The 23,905-nt window shown below is 38.1% G+C and overlaps 1 protein-coding gene across 1 annotated transcript in view; it reads right to left on the reverse strand.

Moving 5' to 3' along the window:
- CDH18 (cadherin 18) overlaps positions 1 to 23,905 on the reverse strand; it is a 965,040-nt gene that overhangs the window by 120,705 nt on the left and 820,430 nt on the right. Inside the window, exon 8 of the mRNA XM_077492030.1 lies at positions 12,632 to 12,768. Within this exon, the coding sequence (XP_077348156.1) occupies positions 12,632 to 12,768 (137 nt within the window). The remainder of the gene's footprint in view (positions 1 to 12,631; positions 12,769 to 23,905) is intronic.

Consider the following 23,905-nt stretch of genomic DNA (forward strand, 5'->3'; position numbering starts at 1 on the left):
CTTTTACAGGGTCTAGTATTCCATCCTTCTTTACAAACACTAAATCTAATGGTTTGGCTATTGAAGCCCATATTCTAAACAATCGGGGGCTTTCAGATTTGGTGATTTCTACCATGATTAATGCTAGAAAACCAGCCTCCAGAATCATTTATTATAGAGTCTGGAAATCCTATGTCTCTTGGTGTGAGTAGTAGAAATTAAGCTGGCCTTGAGTACTATCAAGGGTCAAATTTTGGCCTTATCAGTATTCTTTTAAAGGCCACTTGCTTCACATTCCTTAATTTGAGCCTTTATACAAAACGTAATGCATATAAATCCACCAGTTAGATCCCCTCTGTGCCCATGGGATTTGAATCTAGTTTTATCGGTGTTACAAGATCAGCCTTTTGAGCAGTTATGTCATATTCCATTGATCCTTTTGACAGGGAAATTGTTTCTTCTTTGGTGGCTATCTCTTTGGCTAGAAGAGTATCAGAGTTGGCTGCTTTTTCTTGTAAAGAGCCATATTTGATTGTCCAGAAGGACAGGGTGGTGTTGCGACCTCACCCATCCTTTGTACCTAAGGTAGTATCAGGTTTTCATCTGAGCCAAGATATTGTCCTACCTTCTTTTTTTCCAGAACCTAGTTATATGCAGGAAAAATCTTTGCACTCACTTGATGTTGTGAGGGCAGTCAGAATCTATTTGAAAGCGACGGCTCAGATATGTAAAACTGATGTTTTGTTTGTGTTGCCAGAAGGAAAGTGGATTTGGCAGGTTATTATCCAGGCTTATCGTTTAAAAGCAAAAACTTCCCCCTTCCAAGTTAGAGTGCACTCTACCAGAGCAGTCAATGCTTCCTGGGCAGTGCTTCACCAACCATCCATGACTCAGATCTGCAAGGCTGCAACTTGGTCTTCAGTCCATACATTCAAAAGGGTCTATTGGGTAGATGTAAAAGGGCATGAGGATGCCGCCTTCCTCACGTCGGATGGCAGCCGGTTTTGTTCTGTGTCTATCTCCCCTCAGATGGCATTGCTTTGGGACATCTCATGTAGTAATTATTATGGCTCTGTGTTCCATGATATACAATTAAGAAATTAGGATTTTTATAACAGCTTACCTGTAAAATCATTTTCTTGGAGTACATCACGAGACACAGAGGTCTCACCCCTCTTTCTGCGATATACGTATATTGTTTTGCTACAACACTGAGGTACTCCCTCAGTGGGAAGGGTTATATAGGGAGTGGGACTTCCTGTTTTGGGCATAACCCATGTAGTAATTATTATGGCTCTGTGTCCCGTGATGTATCCCGTGATGTATTCCAAGAAAAGGATTTTACAGGTAAGCTGTTATAAAAATCAAAATTTTTCACAAACTGTCACATTATTGCACTTTGGATTTAACTTTATTTATCTTTGATATATGATTTATATATATTTATTTTAAGGATTGATGAGTAGCATCTGCAGCTGTCACTTTATTTGGAAGGAATTATTTCATATACACCCATAGAGAGGTTTTTCAATTGCGCATTATGTAAATATAAGTAATAGCATGTAAATATAACATAGTAGTGCCACACTCACTACAACCTTTTTTATTTCCATGATCTGATGCCTCTGTCAGTACAGGTTTCAGCAGTTTTATTAGGGCTCTGAGGAAGGTACACAGGGGACACAGGCATCTGACACTTTGGGAAGTTTCAAATGCTAAAATTATGAATGGAGGCTGCATCACTAGAATAGAGGGGAGTTTAACCACTTCTGCCCCAAAAGGATTAACCTTCTTAATGACCAGGCCATCTTTTCAATACAGCACTGCGTTACTTTAACTGACAATTGCGCAATGTGCAATGTTGTACCCAAACAAAATGTATGTCCTTTTTTCCCACAAATATAGCTTTCTTTTGGTGGCATGTGATCACCTCTGTGGTTTTTCAAAAAGGGAAGTGATACAAATGGTGAGATAAGGGTTGCTGCACGCCCCAATAGAGTATGAATTAAAAGGAAAAGTGTAATTTAGGAGTTTTCTTTGGTTTCCGATAGAACATTGATTTTATGACATGCTCGTGTATTTTGTTTACTGTTTATTAAAGCATCATTGTTTAAGTGTAATTTGGGCCTTTTATACTTATATTTACATAACTTTTTAAATTTTTTGACTTTCAGGTTGTGGTTTCTGGCTGAACGAACTGTGTCCATGGCCACATCCATGTTTTGGGGCTGTCCTCCTTCACTTTGACCAATGGGGGCTGCACGGCAGGCAAGGGGGCACCGGTTGCTGTTTTTTTCCCGCCAGAGGGAGCACTTCCCTGCTGGTGGCATCCCAGGATCATTCCATGCATCTATTGGCATGCTGCGCATGCGCAAGCTGTGTCTTGACATGCATGGCACGTCACGACGTCATGCACATTGCAGCGGTAGTGACGGCTGATTCCGGTGGGTTTCCCATTCCGGAACACCAGGGAGGCCGCATGCCCCCCTCTGCCATGACGGAGGAGGGGCAGCTGCTCGTCGTAACGGGGTGTTTTTGAAAAAAAAAAAATTTTTTTCTTATTTATTTTAATTTATTTTATTTATTTTTACACTTTTTAAAAAAAATAAATAATATGGATCACTTTTATTCCTATTACAAGGAATGTAAACATCCCTTGTAATAGAAAAAAGCATGACAGGTCCTCTTAAATATGAGATCTGGGGTCAAAAGGTCCTCAGATCTCATATTTGGGCTAAAATGCAAAAAAAAAAAAAAAAAAAAAGAAAATCTGACATTTAAAAAAAATATATACCTTTAAGAGGTATGGGCGGAAGTGACGTTTTGACGTCGCTTCCGCCCTCCTATGGTATAGAGACGAGTGGGGGCCATCTTAGCCTCACTTGTCTCTATGCCCAGCAGACGGAAGGACCCGATCGCCTCCGCCGCTACCGACGGCTCCGGTAAGCGGCGGAAGGTGCGGGAGGGCGGCGGGAGGGGGGGTGGCACCTCTCCCGCCGCCGATAGCGGTGATCTCGCGGCGAATCCGCCACGGAGACCACCGTTATCGTACAGCCGACCGCCGCCTGAAGAGATGGATATCTCGGTTATGGCAGCAGCTGCTGCCGTTACCGAGATATCCCTCTTCAAAAATAGGACGTACATCGTCGTGCGGCGGTCGGCAAGTGGTTAATACTTTTTCAATAAAATGTATATACTTTTTTATTCCAATTAGAATTTGTGTCTGCTATAAAACAAATCCAATAAAAATGTGTAAAAATCGAATTTCTTCATCAGTTTAGACCAATTTGTATTCTGTTACATATTTTTGTTAAAAATAAAAACCCAATTAGTGTATATTGATTGGTTTGCACAAAAGCTATCACATCTACAAACTATGGGATAGGCTTTTTTATTTACTAGTAATGGCAGCGATCAGTGATTTTTAGCGGGACTGCAACATTGCGGTGGACAAGTTGAACACAAGGCGACACTTTTTGGGGACCAGTGACACCAATACAGTAATCAGTGCTAAAAAAATGCACTGTCACAATATAAATGACACTGAGAGGGAAGGGGTTAACAGGAGCAATGAAAGGGTTAAATTTGTTCCCTGGGAGTGCTTTATAACTGTGTGGGGGATGCTGGCAATAGATAGAGAGAGAGATCTGTGTTCCTGATTACTAGGAATCACAGATCTCTCTCTTTGTCTATGACAGAACGACGGGCTGCCTTGTTTGTTTCTGTCATTCCAAAGAACGAACATTGGTGGCTGCGGCCATCTCGGAGCAGGTAGTCAATAGTGCGCACGCGTGCCCCAGATCAGGGAACGCAGACAACATATAGGTACATTATTTTGGGCAGCCAGGCTGTACTGCTGCAGTATATGTGCAGTGGGTGGTCCAGAACTGGTTAAACACATGGCCTGCTGGGGAGGTGAGTGTAGGGAACTCTTCTCTTATAGCGTACCTTCATTAAGATTTTTTTAACCCCGTCAAGATCACTTTAAGTAATCCTAAAACTATAACTGCATTTTTTTGGTCTTTTATTACATTTATGAAGTAGTATTCCAGCTAAAGTAACTTTAGCTGGACAGGCACAGATGACTTGTATACAAATCCATGTCTGTAAAAAACATATACTACCTTTCTGGTGGCTCATGTGTTGAGGCTCTGCCTTTCTATGCTCTCTGGCTTGTGCACATATTTTTAACCTTTCAGGAGAGCCAAACACCTGAGTCATTTTGTGCTCCATGTTTGATAGTGCTGTCCAGTGTAAATACTGTAATAGGCAATGTATGCACCTTGGAACAGTCATTCAAGGGTAAATGATGAATTTGAAAAGCATGTACAATTACATAAGAGAAACCCCTATGGGACTTTAAAGGCCAAAATTTAGCACAATAACAATATCTGTGACTTTTGTGATATTGGTCTTTTGGAGACAATTATACTGCTTACAGATACTGAATCAAATTTTGAGTATAGCCTCGGATAATAAAAGTTAGTTAATTATAAAAAAGTACCATCATCCAAATTAATATATTGAAAGAGGGGGAGGGGTGGGTAAGTAAGGCAGTTGCTGAGGCTGACCAGATAATTGTTCCCAACCCTAATGTTTTAGTGGACTATCTCGGTACTTATAGAAGATAACGGGGTTTATTTACTAAAGGCAAATCCACTTTGCACTGCAAGTGCACTGGAAAGTGCAGTCATTGTAGATTCGAGGGGGACATGCAAGGAAAATAAAAAACAGCATTTTAGCTTGCACATGATTGGATGATAAAATCAGCAGAGCTTCCACTCATTTCAGATCTACCCCTTAGATTTAGAGTGATTGCACTTCCAAGTGCACTTGAAGTGCAAAGTGGATTTACCTTTTCGTAAATAACCCCCAATGTGTTTCTTAAATGAAAGAATATTGTTTATTACATATAAAATGACATACAGATTTCATTTTAAAAGCAAAATTGAAATAATCAATAAACAAATACTCAGGGTTCCCCCAAGAGATATCCATTAATAAAGCGAATCTCAAATATTGATCTTTCCTATGCTAGTTTTGTGGTACATACACCGCTTCTTCAGGAGAAATAATCTATAAGACATATAATTGGATACAACACAAATAAGATAACTTTCATTTGAAAAACATATACAATTATAATTCAGCAATAATGTATACAGGAGATGAGTAGCTCACCCTACAGGTCAGTGACCAAGAGTGAAACCATACGGCTCAGAGACGATTCCCCCCGCGGCGGACAAAGGGGATTGTGTGAAAAGCTTTGTAAATAAAGAGGAATAATAATAATAGTGGGGCATATAATACAGAGTCACTGCACATTGAATAAAGATGAGAAGGGGAAAATGGAAGGGATGGGAAAGAGGAAGGAAGGGGGGAGGTGGAGGGGGAAGGGGTATAGAATGGGAAAGAGGAAAAAAAAAACAGAGAGGGGAAGAAAGGAGGGGAAAGGAGAAAGGACAAGGGGTAGAGTAAAGGAGAAGGAGGGAAAGGGGAGGGGGAGGAAGGGAAATAGGAGGGGGGTAAGAGGGGGGAGTGGCGGCACTAATATTATTCCTCTTTATTTAGAAAGATTTTAGCACAATCCCCCTTGTCTGCCGTGGGGGGAATTGTCTCTGAGCTGCATGGTTTCACACTTGGTCACTGACCCGTCAGGTGAACTACTCATCTCCTGTATACATTATTGCTGAATTATAATTGTATACATTTTTCAAATGCAAGTTATCTTATCTATGTTGTATCCAATTATATATCTTATAGATTATTCCTCCTGAAAAAGCTGTGTATGTACTGCAAAACTAGTAGAGGAATAATCCATCTTTGAGATACACTTTATCTACAGATATCTCTTGGGGGACCCCTGAGTATTTTATTGATTATTTTGCTTTTAAAATGAATTCTGTATGTCATTTTATATGTAATAAACAATATTTTTTTATTTAAGAAACACATTGTCTTCTATCAGTACCTTCTATCAGTCCACTAAAACATTAGGGTTGGAACCAATTGTTTGGTCAGCCTCAGCAAACTGCCTTGCTTACAGATACTGTCAAAAACAGTGCTTTTCTAATGTCAAATGATCACACCAGCTGAAACTCTTTAATTCTGTTTATTGTTTTAATATCATTTTGTATTGAAACTAACATTCACAGACATTGTTATTTTTTTCAGTTTTGGCCTTTAAAGTCCCATAGGAGTTTCCCTTTTGTATTTGTACATTCTTTTTGGAATTATGGCTCAACTATTTTCAGCCTACTCCTCTACTTATATCAATTTGAAAAGCATGAACTACTTTAAGAGGAGCATTTTGCTCACTGTTCAGTCCCTGATTAAGCCAGAGATGAGGTAGGTAAAGGAGTAACCACAGGATCCAGATGTAAATAGTTGAGTCACAAGAAGGGTTGTTGGAAGAGTGGCAGTAACAGAAACAGTCAATACTAAAGCCGGCCATAGATGGTTTGAATCTCGGCTGGTTCAGAAGGGACCATCCTTCTATCCATCTATAGGTAGGCTGATTGTACCTGTGTTAGCAGGAAAGAAAATGGCATAATCTATGGCCTGCTTAAGTAAAAATGTTCCTGAAATTTCAGAGAAACTAGTGAAATTTCAATAAAATATAGAGTAACCACCTTGGCAAAATGCAATAAAATCAATAGGGAGGGTGAAAAAAATATGATTTTTAATTGCCCACTGGCTCTTAAGGGTTACATAAGCTTCTTTCAGCTATCTTGGATGTATGCTGAAGTTTCCTGAAATAATCCCCCAGAAAATAGGAAAATTTACAGTAAAATCTATTTTGCTGAAATCACTTCACTGCTACCTTGTCAAGAAGGCTAGTTTATGAACTGGCATGCCCAAAGAAACATGCCCGTTTGGTTGATATTTTGAATTTCAGTTCAGAAATAGTAGTGTTGAAGCAGGATATGTCTGCTAACAACCAGGGCACTGACAGTTTAAATTGAGAAAATTGTCTAATAACAGAAAATCAATGTGGATTAATGAATGACAAGTCACGTCTAACTAAAAGGTTTTGCAGTTTGGCAAAAACATTTAACACAGTTCCTCATAACAGACTTGTGAATGACTGAGCGTACCAGAAGTTGGAGAGATTTAGGTGTATAATTACATGTTTATAAGTAAATGTTTTTGTTCATTTCCTTTTCTTTATTCAATAAAATGCTATTCTTCAGCAGTTAATAGATTATCCAGTTGTTTCAGTAAACATTATGCAGGCTATGTCATCCATTTTCCTGCGTAATCTAACCAGGGAACAAAAAATAGCCAACCTAGAAGCCTCAATAGCAATGGCCATGTCATGTACCCAAACTCACTTGACATATCACCAGGATGATACTGGAACAACAAACAGTGAAGCACCCAAACAGATTGATCTCAAGATGCTTAAAGTGGATGTAAACCTGATTCATGAAATTTGACATTTGCATATATATCTGTAGTGTTTACTTATCTCTCTCCAGTCCCGCATGTTTCTGCTGTTTCGTTCCTCTGTTATCAGCATGGTAACTGCTGACAGTTCTCCGAGACGGGAGATAAAAGCAGCTGAACATGTGTGTCTGCTATAAAAAGATTAGCAGTGCACTTGTCTTGTCACAGCACAGCTCTGAGAGTATCTTTATTCTTCTGCCTATGTGGAGAGGATGTGTGTGCTTTTCCTCCAATCAACTGTCTCCCAGTGTAAGCCAAGACTACACTCCTACTGCTGAATGAGGAAGTGAACATTCTAACACAATGTAAAAATTCTAAAGAATATAGAAAGCTGAAGATAGCAGATATGCAAGTATGCAAAAAGATTTATTTCGTCCCTGTGTATCATCTGAGGCAGTTCACTTCACTGGGTATATGTGAGGGTTTACATCCACTTTAAGAAATAATTTTTCAAATTGCAATATCTGTTGAAATATGATACAATGCAGTGGTGGGGTATTGAATTTTCTAAAAGGTATTATGAACTAAAAATCACCCCCAGGAGCCCCAGAGCCACCAAAAGATGTAAATTCCTTAAAGATGACCTAGGCCTAGTCGTGTCAACCATATGCACGCTGAAATGGTAAAATGTCAACCGAGAACAGAGACAAAGAATGGAATTCTTTGGTTATTGCAATGACAACCCCTTTGGAAATAAATTCACCATTGTAACAGATCCCAGCACACTCAACTTTTTGGAATTAGAATTATATCACAATAAGTTCACAATTAGATCTCATACACATTTTGAGCCTACATCAGGCAACTCATACCTTTACAGAACCTAGTGGATATATAATGTCCCATACAGTCAGTAATGTCAGCTCAGGTGCATTCGCAGCACCCTTTCAGACTATCATACTCAAAGTTTCATCCTCAAGAAAAAGTTTCTTGAGAAAGGTGGTAATGTAGAGGCTATCGATCATGCAATCCTCAAATACCAGACGTTATTCCAATCTTCTGATCCTACATCCAAACCAGCTCCGGTAATAAGGAAAAGGTCCCTTCTTCGTCACGCAATTCAAAGAACAACATTTGTCTATCCATAGAATCATTTCCAAACACTGAGGAAACATCAAGACTTGGATAGTCTCGAGTAAAATGAAGGATAAAGGTCCTTGCTCTCTGATAACCATATCTATTTTCCTTTCACTCAAGGGGATGTTCCAGTGCGCAAGAAGAAATGCATGATGTGTGCACACATTCAATATGGACAAAAAACAATTCACCAATAGGAATGGCTGGTATTATGTCATAGAGTAGTTTCTAACATGCTCCTCTAACTTTGTGATACATCTCAGAGTCACAGCAATTCAATCTATCAGCAGCTCTAGATGAGGGTGAGGGGTCAAAAATAATCATGTGCCCAAGAGACCTACTGGATATTCAAAGTAGGCAGCCTCACACAGAATGGCCTAAATCAAGAACTGGAAGTCCATACTATCATATAATCTTCCATATGTTCCAAGTTTAATTTTCCCTTTGTTATTGAAAACATCCCATACCCCCCCCCTTTCCAGTTTATAACTATAACCTCCAGTCCCATCCAGGTACATACCATCCCTTTATTACCCTCTCTTTTCATATCTGTTCATTCTGCATTAAAAAACTGATTTATCTCCAATTGGCTTACAACAATACTCAGGTCCTCTCCTTTAGATTTGAATTAATATTTGTTATTACTATATTACTATAATTCTGAAGTTAGCTTTGACCAGAAACTTGAACAACACATATCTGGAATCATCATGACATTTTCCTATCACTGCAGTCCTAATGAGCAAAAATTCTTACAAACAAGAAGTACTGCTTAAAAAAATACCCACACAACAACTCTTAGTGAAAATATTTCATTTTTCATGGGAACAAAGTGTTCCTTATGTTGCCTTATATAAAATATGAAAGTTTGAATTGCACAGACTAAATTCAGAACTGAACTATGCAAATTAGGTGGGATCAGTGTTTCCTAGTTGTTTCCGGATATATAATCAACATACGTACATACATACACTTATAGCAACTCCAGGCTTTAGTGAAAGTGCTTTAACTGCTGATGCTGTGCTCAAATGCCAAGCCATTTTTATTAGGCAAATACCAAGCAGCTTTCCAGTGCTGATGCAGCTTGCCCACATTCTGCAAACATTCACACTGTCCTACTGGTTGGAAAGACAACTTATCAAACAAATTATGTGGGGACAGAGGGAGTTGGTAAGCTCTGACACTATCTGTAATGGAAGAATTAGTGAACATGAGTTTCATGTTCACCAATATCCTTCGAAGTTTAAAAGAAACTGGAAGTGCTTAGTCTTGAACTCCATTTGGGTCAGTGTCACTGCTGTGCCAACTGCTAGTGGAGAAGATCAAACATATATTTTCCCCAGCACAAAAATAATGGCTACAAGGCTATTCCCAGTCATAAGAAATACTACAGCTATACACACTCTTTATACAGTATGTGCAGAATGGTTTTAAAGTATTTCAACAAAACATGAAAACCTTTTCTACAAAAGAAGAGGAACCTTGAATTTCTTGATTATAAGAAATACTGTCTGGCTGCTGAGTAAAATGAATAGATTTAACAACATTAAATTAATTATGAAGCAGTAATATATGGCATATAATTTGCAAAAGTAGAGTTTTCCTTAAGGGCTATAGACAGATTGTTAAATTAAACTTTAGTGGATTATGTCCTTCAATTTTAGAGCTTTAGAATACAGAAAACAGAAAGACAGAGAGTAAAAAGAGAAAGACTAATTTCTTGTTTTATTTTCAGGATATGACATGAAGGAAATTCTCCCCAACACAGACAGCAAATAAATAATCTAGTGGGATTTAAATCTTCCCTATATTACTTCAAACTAAAAAAAAATGTTTTGTCTATACATACACTTTAAACTTGATGTAAATCCAAACTGAATAGCATATATTTATCAAAATTACTGTGCATCATAAATCATGTTTTAATCAAATATTTGTGTTTAACTTTTTTCCATCCTTTTTGCATTTCCCTTTCTACATTCATGCAATTCAGCTTTGTCTTCCTGATGGTGACAACACTGAAATAGTCACCTGTAGTCTCCATCATAAGCCTATGTGACAGGGAGACAACACAGATGTCGGCCAAAGGGGCCAAACGTTGTCTCCTTATAACAGGAAATGCTTAAAGTAGAACTATAGGCAAAACTTTTCTTTTAATTTTGGATAAAGCAAGGAAGGGTTACACTGTAAATTAAAAGATATAAGTGGTGTTGCACAATTCCTCTATTGCATCATTGTGAAATCAACATAAACCTTCATAACATATATTCACTCATTAAAAAGTGATATAAAATACATCAACATACGCCATACAGTAAATCCAATAATGAACCAAAGCAAATACGTTCAATAAACTAGTGAGTGTCCAAGTAATCTATTCAAATATAGTGTTTGGTGAAAGCACAGTGGTTTTTGAATTTCAACAAAGAAGGACCAATCACCTCAGTGCTCACAGAACTCTCACCTCATAGCCACATATAAAAACTTTAGGATTAGGTTTTAATATGGGACTGGTAATCCTTCCTTGGGCTATCCCTCTACTTATCTTCTCTATGTTGATTCCTAGATCCAGGCTCATGACGTTTCGCTAATAGCCCCAATCCACATGGGGAAAGGAAATTAACAATATGCCACCCTTAGTGTGAAATTATTTAAACATAGCCATTTATTAAAAGACAATTGGATGATTAAATCAAAACAGAGTTAAAATCGCATTAGAGATTAAAACATTGGTGTTTCTACCATCCACGGTACACCACCCATTCCAGCCATGCCCTACGCTTTACATCACATAACTTCCTTAGGGGACCCGGATTGGTTGTTTCATAATTGTATTTATCTCCAATGGCAAAGGAACTGGATCTCCCTCGCTCACTCTGTCAAGTCTGCTGCAGTTTCTGTCAGTCTCCCTCCTAGACTTGGCTTCCTCCTCCAAATGCTGTTCCTGCAGTGGTTCCACCTCTTCATAAACACTCAGGGAGGAGAGAAAGCAGAAGGATATACAGTACATGCGCACACAGCACAAGCCATGTTCTATACTACAAGATGTTTCCTGAGTGTGTATGTACTGTATATCCTTCCGCTTCCTCTCCTCCCTGACTATCTATGAAGGGGCAGAGCCCCTGAGGTGAGAGGTCTGGGGGCACTGAGGTGATTGGTAAAAGCACAGCAGTTTTTGGATTTCAACAAAGAAGGACCAAACACTATATTTGAATAGATCACTTGGCCACTCATTAGTTTATTGAACCTATTTGCTTTAGTTTATTATTTGATTTATGGTTTATGTTGATTTATATTAATTTATATTATTTATCACTTTTCAATGAATATATGTTATGAAGGTGTATGTTGATTTCACATTGAAGCAATAGAAGAATTGCACAACACCACTTATATCTTTCATTTATTACACTTGTAATTGTGAACATATTAGGTATTGCAGGAATACTTTTGCTTTATTGAACTTTGCTATTGTTTGACATATTAGTTTGAAGGATATCACTATATATTTCACCACCTAGTAGCACAGGGGACAGCAAATAATTCTAAGGAAGGGTAATAACCCGTGTCAGATTTTTTGTCACCATCTGTGTCCCATTAACAAAACAGAAAGTGAGAGGAAATATCTTGGGGGCCTCCAGGTCACTAGTGGCTCCATTGGAAGATTTTATCTTCACTTTGATTATGGTAATGGTGAACAGCACAAATAGAGAGGGTGAATCTTCTTAACCGGGACACAGACAGCAATAAAAACTGAGCATTCTAATCCCCCCCCCCCACTCTATCCAAAACTAAAAAAAAGTGTTGCCTTTAGTTATACTTTAAGCAAGGGCAGTAAGGATCACCAGGTGTTATTTTAATGAAAGCTGCAGGTTTAAAATTATTCAAAATTATTATTAATTTCAATACTTGCTAAAGTATTGCTAATTACTATTGAAGATAAATTAACATGTTAAAGGTTATATGAGATTTTAGAGACAGATATATTAATTGTTTGGAGAAACCACAGCTAGCTTAGAAACTGTAGTGTACTATAGGTAACTTTAGTGTACCTATACCCAATGTAATTATTCACCAGCTTGTACAAACAATAAGAAAATGCTATTTCACTCATTTGAAAAGGTACCTGTTTCAGAAGCTGTCACTGTAATATTATACCAAGGCGTTTCCTCTCGATCCAGCTCTTTTGTTGTCCTAATCACTCCATTGTTTTTATCAATTTCAAAAATGCTCTCTTCTTGGGAGTTGTTATCAATTGAGTATCTGTTACAATAGAGAAAATAAATAGATCATGCACATATGGAGATTTTAACAATAATAAATTAATATATAGCAAAAAACAAGGAAGAAAGCAGTGCTTTCTGAGTATAGCATTAAAAGCACTTTACTGGGAAACAACAAAGTGGCAAATTAAAAGATATAGATAAAAAGCGCTCATCAATAAGATGTAGAGGCACCACTGTGGCTGGCCAGTCAATATACGCTCCTTCTGCAGCGTGAATCCGGATGAAACCCTCAGCGAGGGATCCTGGATTGTCCAGGGACCCTGGATGAGCAGAGATGACATCAGCATCAGGAGGGCGAGACAAACTGCAGAAGGAGCATGTCTACGTTCCAAAAATTGGTAATTTGGGAGGTTTTCATATTGTGCACTACTATGTTTCATGACAGAAAGGAAATACAACAGTTTTTTGGTAAAATGTTAAAAAGGAAAGTTATCTGTCAAAAAAAAACCCAAAAAATATAACGTTTTGGGGGTACAGTGTTGCATGGGTCACGCAACATGCAGAACACTAAAATTGTCCAGTTATTTAACAAATAAAGACTGATACACAAGTAATTAAAGGTTATGTCTAGGTGTTAAGGAATGTTTCAAAGGTTAACCTGAGAGTTAGGTCAATTGTAAGGTCAAATATAGGACAGTATTTGGTGAATAGTGTTGTGTCTGTGCAATCCCATGCTACACTAATGTTGTTGTCAAGATAATTACTTTATTTTATAGTTTTCTCATTATTTCAATAGACGTCTTCTTTCTCATTTATTTTAAATACTTGCATGTTATTTAAGGTTACCATTCATACATATTAAACATTTTGGGAATGTTGCATCCACACGCCATAGTTTTAAATATTTTTTAAACTTTGTATCATATATATACATATGCCATCTTTTTTAATAAGAATGAAAATACGTTATTATTTGTAAAATATTCCCAACTTCAATTATACACTCTGCCACCCTTTAAAATTTTTGTCGTAGTTACATTGAAATAATGTAAAAATCACTGAATCCAGTAGAATAAATAATGTACACTTCAGCGATAAATACACACTTCAAAGCACAAAATTCTCTGGGATAAATATTACACACTTCAGGGAAAATAAAATGCACTTCTTGGAAAAAACACACACACATACGCAAAATGTATTAACTTGGTTTTCATATGCAAGTATCATGAATGTCTCTAATATGTCAGAAACTAACAAAGTCTTTCTGAAAACTAAACATGACAACTAAAATACAAAACTTGTAATATACATTTTAAAATAAAATGCATAAAAAGTTCACTATTGCTAAGCATATAGAACTATGCAGTGCATGGCAGTCTTGAATAGTAGCACAAGTACAGCAAATGTTTCTGAGCCAGATGGCAGACATGCATTCAAAATACACATATAGCTTATGGGTAACTCACAATATCACTTCTAAGGGAAAAAATGATTGCAGCAACCAGCATTCCAAACTTCTTTTCAGGATACTTTATAAAAATCAGAATATTAAAAATAATAAACTAGAGAAAATAAAACAGTCAAAAACCAATGGCCATATGGTCAATCAAGTTGTCCTTATGCAACAGAAAAGTGTAATGATGCATCTTGCTGGCTGCCATGGGCAAAACCATTACCTGCCTTTGATCTAGTTAGCATAACTTGGCACCTTTGTCTTTCTAAAATACACCCCTCAATAAATGGTAAAAACACAAAATTCGCTGATTAACCACTTGCCATCCATAAACCTTGGGATGTGAGATTAGTATCTTTTTCTTGGTAATTTAGTAAAATATTTGCTTGGGTTAATATAAAAGTTTTGGTACCAAAACACATGATTTAAGCGTTTGCTATTGAACTGATGACAGGAGTAAATGGCTCAGAGAAACTGCCCTTGATACTTGGAAAAGAAATATGAAACCTTGAGAAAATGTAGAATAACAGCAGAAATTGCACCATAAAAGCAAAATATATAAAACTACGCAACGCAGTTACTTCCTAGAATACACAATTCATTTATGTTACCTTGAAAATGTAATTACAAACCTAATACATAGAGCTAAAAGAAACACAATAGTTGTATTACTTTATTGCATGGCTTTACAAAAATCACATGCAAATACAGTACATTATATTTAATTTGGATGGAGGTCAAACTGGGTATGTAATTAGTACAGTTTATGGATGGTGTTTTTTGTTACTGTTGATTTTGATCGTGTGTAAAAGTGAAAGTGTAAAAATATTTTACTTCTTTTTCAATTAATTTTAATTTATAGTGTTCAATCACTTGGAATGGATTATACACTTCTGTTTTATATTTTATTGGTATACAAAGAAAGAGTCCAATTGATATGTATCCATTCCAGGTTATATTATTTAGCACCTTATTTAGCACCTTGTACCTTGAAATTTAAATGTCAAAATGTTGGTTTAGGCGTACAAAAGTCATTGTCTCTTACAAAATAGGCTCAAATGTGTTGTAAATAGGAATAATCATTAATCTCTTGCTGGCCAAGACTTTCTTCGACAGTTATCATATGAAGCATTGTTAAAAAGGTAGCAGTACCAACGGTAAATGCCATCTCTGTGACAGGTGTCAGTTTTTACACCAAATACCCTGGCAAGCACCCTTAGTTAGAGGTTCTCCCTATAGGGACATATGGGCACTGAACCTAAAGTAAATCTAACCACACCCACCCAAAAAAATGAAGATATTGTAGCTTTCTAGTCCTTTGATGTGATGGCTGTAATTATTTTATTTTTTCTTGCTTTTTTCCTTTATTTTAACCTTGACCTTGAATGCAATTCTTATTGTACTGTATTACTATGGAGAAGCAGCATTGTAAGCACTCACACTGTTTTTTATTACTAACACCTCCCTTTTTCCTCATCTCCTTTCAGATCGTTTCTCTGCAGTTCACAGAAGATAGCTCAGAAAGCCGATAATTTTTTTTTTAAATTGTTATCGGCTTTCAGTTCAGTCCACAGGAAGTTAAAATGACTCATGCTTTCTGATTGAAACAACTGCCATTTTCTGTACTTGCAGAAAATGTGCTTAGCTTGAAACAAAGAAAATTAATGCAGCCACCACATCTGGTAAGCTGCAATAAATTACATTTAGTCCTGGATGTGCTTTTTACCTCTCCACAGCTAGCTGGAATATGATTTCTGTGGTCTCAGAGGTGCTCAGAGCTTAGTGCTTCCAGGTTTACTGCAAACAGGGAAAAATGAGAAATGGATGTTCCTAATGCCGCGTACACATGACCGGACTTTCTGACAGCAAAGGTCTGACGGAACGAGTCCGTCGGACAATTCGATCTTGTGTGGGCTCCATCGGACCTTTGCTTGCCAAAAATCCGGCGGACTTTAGAAATAGAACATGTTTTAAATTTTTCCACCGGAACTCCGCCGGACCGAGAAATCCATTCGTGTGTATGCTAGTCCGACGGACAAAAACTGAAGCTAGGGCAGCTATTGGCTACTGGTTATGAACTTCCTTATTCTAGTCGTCGTATGTCATCACTTTCGAATCCGTTGGACTTTGGTGTGATTGTGTGTGGCCAAATCCGTTCATTCTGAAAGTCCGTCGGAACTCCGCCAAAACTCAGTCGGAAAGACCGCCGGACCTAGTCCCTCGAAAAGTCAGGACGTGTGTACGCGGCATTAAAAGATCTTTAGAACTAACTGCGCAGCTGTACTCTGTTACACAGTTGGCACTGAATAATGCAAATATGTGGGTGGTGGCAGTAAAAGGGCTAAAGGGCAAAATGTTTTCTTTAGTTTGGGATAGAAAAGATAAGGCTAGACACTGAAGGCTTTTTAATTCTGCTTTTGTCCACAGTGGATGGATTTTCACTCTGCCTTGCCTTGACACATATAGGGGTTGATTTGCTAAAACTGGAGAGTGCAAAATCTGGTGCATCTCTGCACAGAAACCAATCAGCTTTTTGCCAAAGCTTATTTACGCAAGCTGACATTAGAATTTGATTACATCTGGCGCAGCTGCGCATGGTATCCAATTTCCAATTTTAATAAATTAACCTCATTTACAATTGACAGAGCAATGTTGCAACCAAAATGTTTTGACAGGCCAACATATAGATATGATTTAAACATCTGGGTCCACATATGTTTCCACCAGGTGACTCAGAACAATCAGCCCTCATTTCCTTTTTTATTAAAAAGCCACTGTAGGCACAGAACACAAAAAAAAACTGGCAGATATAAAAGTACATACAATTTTTGTAAAAAATAGTAAATACTTATCTACCAATGTACTTTTCTAATTGGTACAGCCGTGAGCTTGCTATTTATTGCTTTCTTAGAGCTAGCAAAAGGTTTTCAGATAAAAGTGATACAAGAATCACCTGATCACTTTTATGGGACTCTGAAGGTGTGTCCCAAGGATCCCTGGACACTTGCCACAATAAGATCAGGAGGTAATAACATATTTTCTGTTTAATCCACCCTGCAGCAACTTAACCTGAACGTGTATTAAGTCATTACCAGGTAAACACCTGCCATTATGGATTCAGCTAATCAAGTGCAATTTATGCTTGATTGGCTGCAATAAAGGACAGGGTGACATATTAGGGGTCTAATAAACCCCTCATCAATATCTCCATAAAGAGGATCTATCACCTCTGCAATGCTATTACATAGCAAACATATGAGGTAACGCGGTGAACTCTGGAGTGGGAACAATCATTTAAAGGCTCTAATTTATTGTTAAGTCTAAACTTATAACCTATAAGGTCTTTTAAAAGTGCTACCTACAAGCAGTTTTTTATTTTTTCGACCTCACAGGCATAACATTCCTCAAAGCATGAAACAGCTTTCCAGGGTAAGCAGGCTATATAAACCAATTTTTATTGCCACGGATCATATTTTCCTTTCAATGATTAAAACATAATCATCTAATATGTTATTAAAAATAAATTACAGTCGTCCATTTCCTTTATACTTCATTTCTCCTAGGCAGTTATATTAAGGTATTGATACTCACAGTTTTAGTAATCTGTTTTGTTTGATCATACGCCACCACTGTTTACCTCTACCTACTTAAGCTGTATTCACTTCCACACTCTGTGACTAATTCACATAGATTTTCCAGACTTTGATCATGAGGCCACCTCAGTCACATGACTCGGTATGTATCTGATGCTCATTTTATTAATAAATAACAACCCAAAACCCAAAGAGAGTTTGTGGTTTTGTTGTCTTGATGCTACAGCATTAATTTATCTACTCATAGGTTATCCCTCTGACCTGTTTTTGCACAGTGACTCAGCAGCACTTATAAACCACAACTGAATGAGGTTACGTTTTTAAAAGCACTGTGCATTACAAACTATGGTTATTTGTTTTACCTTTGTTTCCAACTTTGTTACACATGTAAGTGCTGCTGATCTCTTGCAGCTACTCCCTATATATATATGGACTCCAGCAATGGGTATGTGACATTTTTGAAGGCAGCTTACCAGATGGTGACAACAGTGATCAACGCCTGCACAATCTATGTTGAAATGGCCCCTTCAAGCATACATATGACTGGGTGACAAATTAGTAAGACAAATATAGGCCAAGTACATAAGTGTGTGACCTTAGAACGGGAAGGGGCTGAAAAAGGACATTCATGACAGGATAACCAAATATAATTTTAATGAAGGCAGTGACATTTATTTTGTCACCACAACAAACTAGGGCAACAAACCTGTGCTGCAGTGCTCTACAGCACAATAACAAAAAACAGCAGTATTGTGCATTATGAACCCGATGAAGGGTAAGTTGCACTTTTAAAATGAATAGGTTGCTTCATCACAACACACATTAAAGTGGTTGTAAACCCATACCACCTATAATAAGGCTTACCTTTAGGTACTGGAAATATCTCCTAAACTTGCACAGTTTATGAGATATCTACCATAAACGCTTGCACAGATGTCATCAGCACATCTGCACTGAAGAAAGTGCAAGTTCGTGGCATTTTTGCAGTGCCCATGCCGTGACCATTGGCTCCCATGCACAAGCGCGGGAGTGATGTCACGCGACTCTGGCCAGTCATAGAGCCAGAGTGCATACCTCAGAAGGAATAGGGGTGAAGGTAGATGCTTCCACCAGTGGGGACATTGGTGAAATTGCAGGCTTTCTTTGCAGGTAATGGCGATGCATACAAGCTCATTATGCTTTTACTTTGCAGGGAACAAATGAGAAGGTAAAAGCCATCGGGGTTTACTTCCTCTTTAATGTACAACATACCACACTTTAACAGCATGCATTAAGTCACCACAGAGATGTGAACTCCACCTAGGAGATTGACAATTACATTTTAAAGATTATATTAGGTTTAAGTGATTGGGTTTAAATATAATTCAATTACCAATAATCAGTCAATACTGTTATATAAAGGAGTGAAGGTGTTACATCTCACATTTAATAATCATATTTTCATGATGAAATTGTAGTTCAATTGTAATACAAAAATGTACAACAATATCTATTGTCATATTTTTTGCCTGCCTAATTGACACCTGCTCTCCTTCATTACAGATAGATATTATAATTATCATATTGGTTAATTGCTAGTGGCTATTCTGTCCAAGGTGGTTTCAAATGAACACTGACTAAATATGATTATAAATTCAATTAAAATTGTGAAATTTTCACAATGGGACATTTATAACCCTTCCTTATGCTGACTGTTGCTGACCGTGTCTTTTAGAAACATCTCCCTTTACTTCCTGTTCAAGTAAGAGGGAGTCAGGAAGTGAGGTGAAATCTCCCCTAGGGATACATAGTAATACAAAGAGAGGTTTCAAACCTATCCTACAATGCAAAACTACAAATGATTGGAGTTTGGCTTAAAGAAAAGTAAAGAAAATATAGAAAAAAATGAAATGTTTTATTCAGTGGTGCAATTTCATATTAAATAGGCGTGCATGATCGTTTACGAAAAAAATACAGTACATACCAACAGAATTTCTACACAATACTGTAATATGCATTTTTAGAGAACGTTGTAAATCAATCAAACCAAAGTAATATGAACAAAAGAACTGCTCTGTAACTTCCTTTGGCTAACATTTAAGCTGCACACTTTATCCAGCAACTTTGTGGTATTCTCAAGTATGCACTTCAGTTTATTGCCAATCTCTTCTACTGGAAGTTATTATAGATGTTTTACTCTCCAGTGCTTAGCTACTTTTTCCCTTGTGGAATTCGGATTTTACAATATTGCTGACATTACTTTCTTGTAGCACGTATGGCTCCCTACTAAATTAGCTACTTTGCAATATCATCACATTATGCCTAATGCAGGCATTAAACACAATGTATTATGTGCTGATTAGGAATGATTTGCCTTTATCTATTTTGTCCTTGTTTATAATTCTTTTGGACACATTCAAATCTATTACATATACTTACAGCATAAATCTACTCTATATCAGCTCAGTGTCATCACATTTTTCATAAAGCAATACTGTATGTAGTTAATGATGGATGCATCTGTTTTCTACGATTAATACATTTATATCACTGTATCTTGTGTACAAGTAGATAACCAAGACAAAGGAAGTTAGTACAATTAATAGTGGATTTTACAAAGTAACTACAGAAACCAAATACAAGACAACTAGAGAAAGAAAAAACAAAGAGGATTTGTTTTTATAATTTATTATAATTTAACACTTATTTTTGTGGCTACTTTTCAAATAGCACTCTAAAGATGATCCAATCAAATTGAGCAAATACATATTTTATTTCAGTTCACATTGGGTTGATTTACTAAGACTAGAGAGTGCAAAATCTGCTGCAGCTCTGCATAAAAACAAATCAATTTCAGATTTTTTTGGTCAAAGCTTAATTGAACAAGCTAAAGTTAGAAGCTGATTGGCTACTATGCACAGCTGCCTCAGATTTTGCAATCTCCAGTTTTAGTAAATCAACCTCTTGGGTCCAGTTTACAGTGGTTTAAGTATGTTATAGAAGAACACAATACAATCCCTACTTCTAGCAATAGCACAATCAGGGCTTCAAGAGGACATTGTATAAGTTGTTCTTCATTAGTTGATGTCCTGTCTGGTTGAGAACCAGAACTGGACCACATAGGAAGACCTGTGGGGTATTTATGGAGTGATTTTTTTTTTTTACATAAAACTGGAAAAGAAAAATAATGTACTAAAAACATTTTAGATTTGTATAACACCCCACTAAAATCCTACTACTAATAAGTATAGGTTATAATTGTGTACCCATCCATTTCCAGAAAACAAGTAACTTAAAGTGTACCTATAGGTAAAATAAAAAAGGACATATACAGTGGTGTTTCCCTTATCATATAGTTTTATCACCTGTAGAAGAAAACCAAAAGGAGGGTGCACATGCCTAGTGCATTAATAAAATATCTATTAACAAATAAGCAGATAAATCAAATGCATACTCACAAAAGAGGAAAAAATGTAAGCATGAGGCTGTAGCCTAATCAGGTGGTTAGACTGGCGCATGTTCCAGCAGCCATTAGCCACATTAATTTTGTTTACAGGGGCTTTATATTCACACTGTTTATGGTGGAAGATAAGACATTTACCCAGCTACAACTTTATTCATATAACATTATATACTGTATACTGTATACTCACTCTGGATGGATACTATATTTTATTATATATTCATTTTGGCCTTGTATGTACGTATGTAAGTTATATTAACCTATTATATTAACTTTCAATATTTGTTTGTAATGTTTATTTATTTCAATGTATATAACGTTTGACCCTGTCTGTTGCTATGATGATGCCCCCTTTTTGTTCTGCCGTGGAACATTAGTGTGTCTATATTTGAGCATGTGGGTCTGTGCTGGGGTTAGCTCCGAGAAAGGGGGTGCATCCCCCAAAAAACATTAGCTTGCCAACATTGTGAAGCATTGGATTGGGTGATATTTCACCATCATTTTTCATGGTGTGATACAATGCTTAAATTTTTTCCTTCTTTTGTGAGTATACATTTGGCTTAAATGTTTATTTATGTGTTTATGTATCTTTTGGTAATGCACTATTTGTCTGCGCCCTCCTATTTGTTTTCTCCTACGATTGTCTGTCATATTTCCCCATCTGAGAAGAGGTGCACCAACTGACAATTCCAGTTGAATAATTCCTACTGACTCTCACTGCCCACATTATTTTGGGTTGTGTAGAAGTTCTCGGAGTGCTGGGGGTGTTTGATTGTTTTGTACAATAGTTTTATTACCTGTTGATCCTGCCAGTATATATTTTTTTCATTAACTGAAAAAGGCCAAACTATCCAGGAGCAGAATCCAGGACTACAGTAATCCAGGGGCGGATCCAGAGTCTAGTCTCTGGAGGGGCACTGCCAGAAAAAGTTTTTTTGGGGTACATTTATCAGGGAAATGGCTGGTGTTAGCGCTTCAATCATCACAACGCCATGGTTGTTATGGTGTCAGGATGATTGAGGCACATTACTATTATTACATTGTTATAAAAAAATGAAATGGTTCAATTCACCATAATGCAGAATCAGTGGGAGCCCCGAGCATGTCACCTGCCACTTGTTGCAGATTGTCAATTGCCATGTCGCCTGTCACCAGATGCAGATTGTCACTTACCACGTCCCATGCCACATGTTGCAGATTGTCACTTGCCACCTTACCTGTCACCAGATGCAGATTGTCACTTGCCACGTCCCATGCCACATGTTGCAGATTGTCACTTGCCATGTCCCATGCCACACGATGCAGATTGTCACTTGCCACGTCCCATGCCACACGTTGTAGATTGTCACTTGCCACGTCCCATGCCACACATTGCAGATTGTCACTTGCCACGTCACCCTTCACCAGATGCAGATTGTCGCTTGCCACGTCCCACATCACATGATGCAGATTGTCCCTTGCCATGTCCCATGCCACACGTTGCAGATTGTCACTTTTCATGTCCCATGCCACACAATGCATATTGTTACTTGCCATGTCCCATGCCACACGATGCAGATTGTCACTTGCCACGTGCCATGCCCCACATTGCAGATTGTCACTTGTCATATGTCACCTGTCACCAGATGCAGATCGTCACTTGCCACGTCACATGCCACACGTTGCAGATTTTCACTTGCCATGTCCGATGCCACATGAGTCAGAGTGTCACTTGCCATGTCCCAAGTCACACATTGCAGATTGTCACTTGCCACGTCACCTGTCACCAGATGCAGATTGTCACTTGCCACGTCCCATGCCACACATTGTAGATTGTCACTTGCCATGTCCCATGCCACACAATGCAGATTGTCACTTGCCACGTCCCATGCCACACGATGCAGATTGTCACTTGCCACATCCCATGCCACATGATGCAGATTGTCACTTGCCACGTCCCATGCCACATGATGCAGATTGTCACTTGCCATGTCACCCTTCACCAGATGCAGATTGTTGCTTGCCACTTCCCATGTCACATGATGCAGATTGTCACTTGCCACGTCCCATGCCACACGTTGCAGATTGTCAGTTGCCATGTCCCATGCCACACGATGCAGATTGTCACTTGCCACGTCCCATGCCCCACATTGCAGATTGTTACTTGTCACCTGTCACCAGATGCAGATTGTCACTTGCCACGTCACATGCCACATGAGTCAGAGTGTCACTTGCCATGTCCCAAGTCACACATTGCAGATTGTCACTTGCCACGTCACCTGTCACCAGATGCAGATTGTCACTTGCCACGCCCCATGCCACACATTGCAGATTGTCACTTGCCATGTCCCATGCCACACGATGCAGATTGTCACTTGCCACGTCCCATGCCACACGATGCAGATTGTCACTTGCCACATCCCATGCCACATGATGCAGATTGTCACTTGCCACATCTCATGCCACATGATGCAGATTGTCACTTGCCACGTCACCCTTCACCAGATGCAGATTGTTGCTTGCCACGTCCCATGTCACATGATGCAGATTGTCACTTGCCACGTCCCATGCCACGCGTTGCAGATTGTTACTTGCCATGTCCCATGCCACATGATGCAGATTGTCACTTGCCATGTCCCATGCCACACGATGCAGATTGTCACTTGCCACGTCCCATGCCCCACATTGCAGATTGTCACTTGTC

This window comes from Lithobates pipiens, unplaced genomic scaffold (assembly GCF_037356315.1).
Source record: "Lithobates pipiens isolate NorthernLeopardFrog02 unplaced genomic scaffold, aLitPip1_a1.2 Scaffold_19, whole genome shotgun sequence".
NCBI classification, from domain to species: Eukaryota; Metazoa; Chordata; class Amphibia; order Anura; family Ranidae; genus Lithobates; species Lithobates pipiens.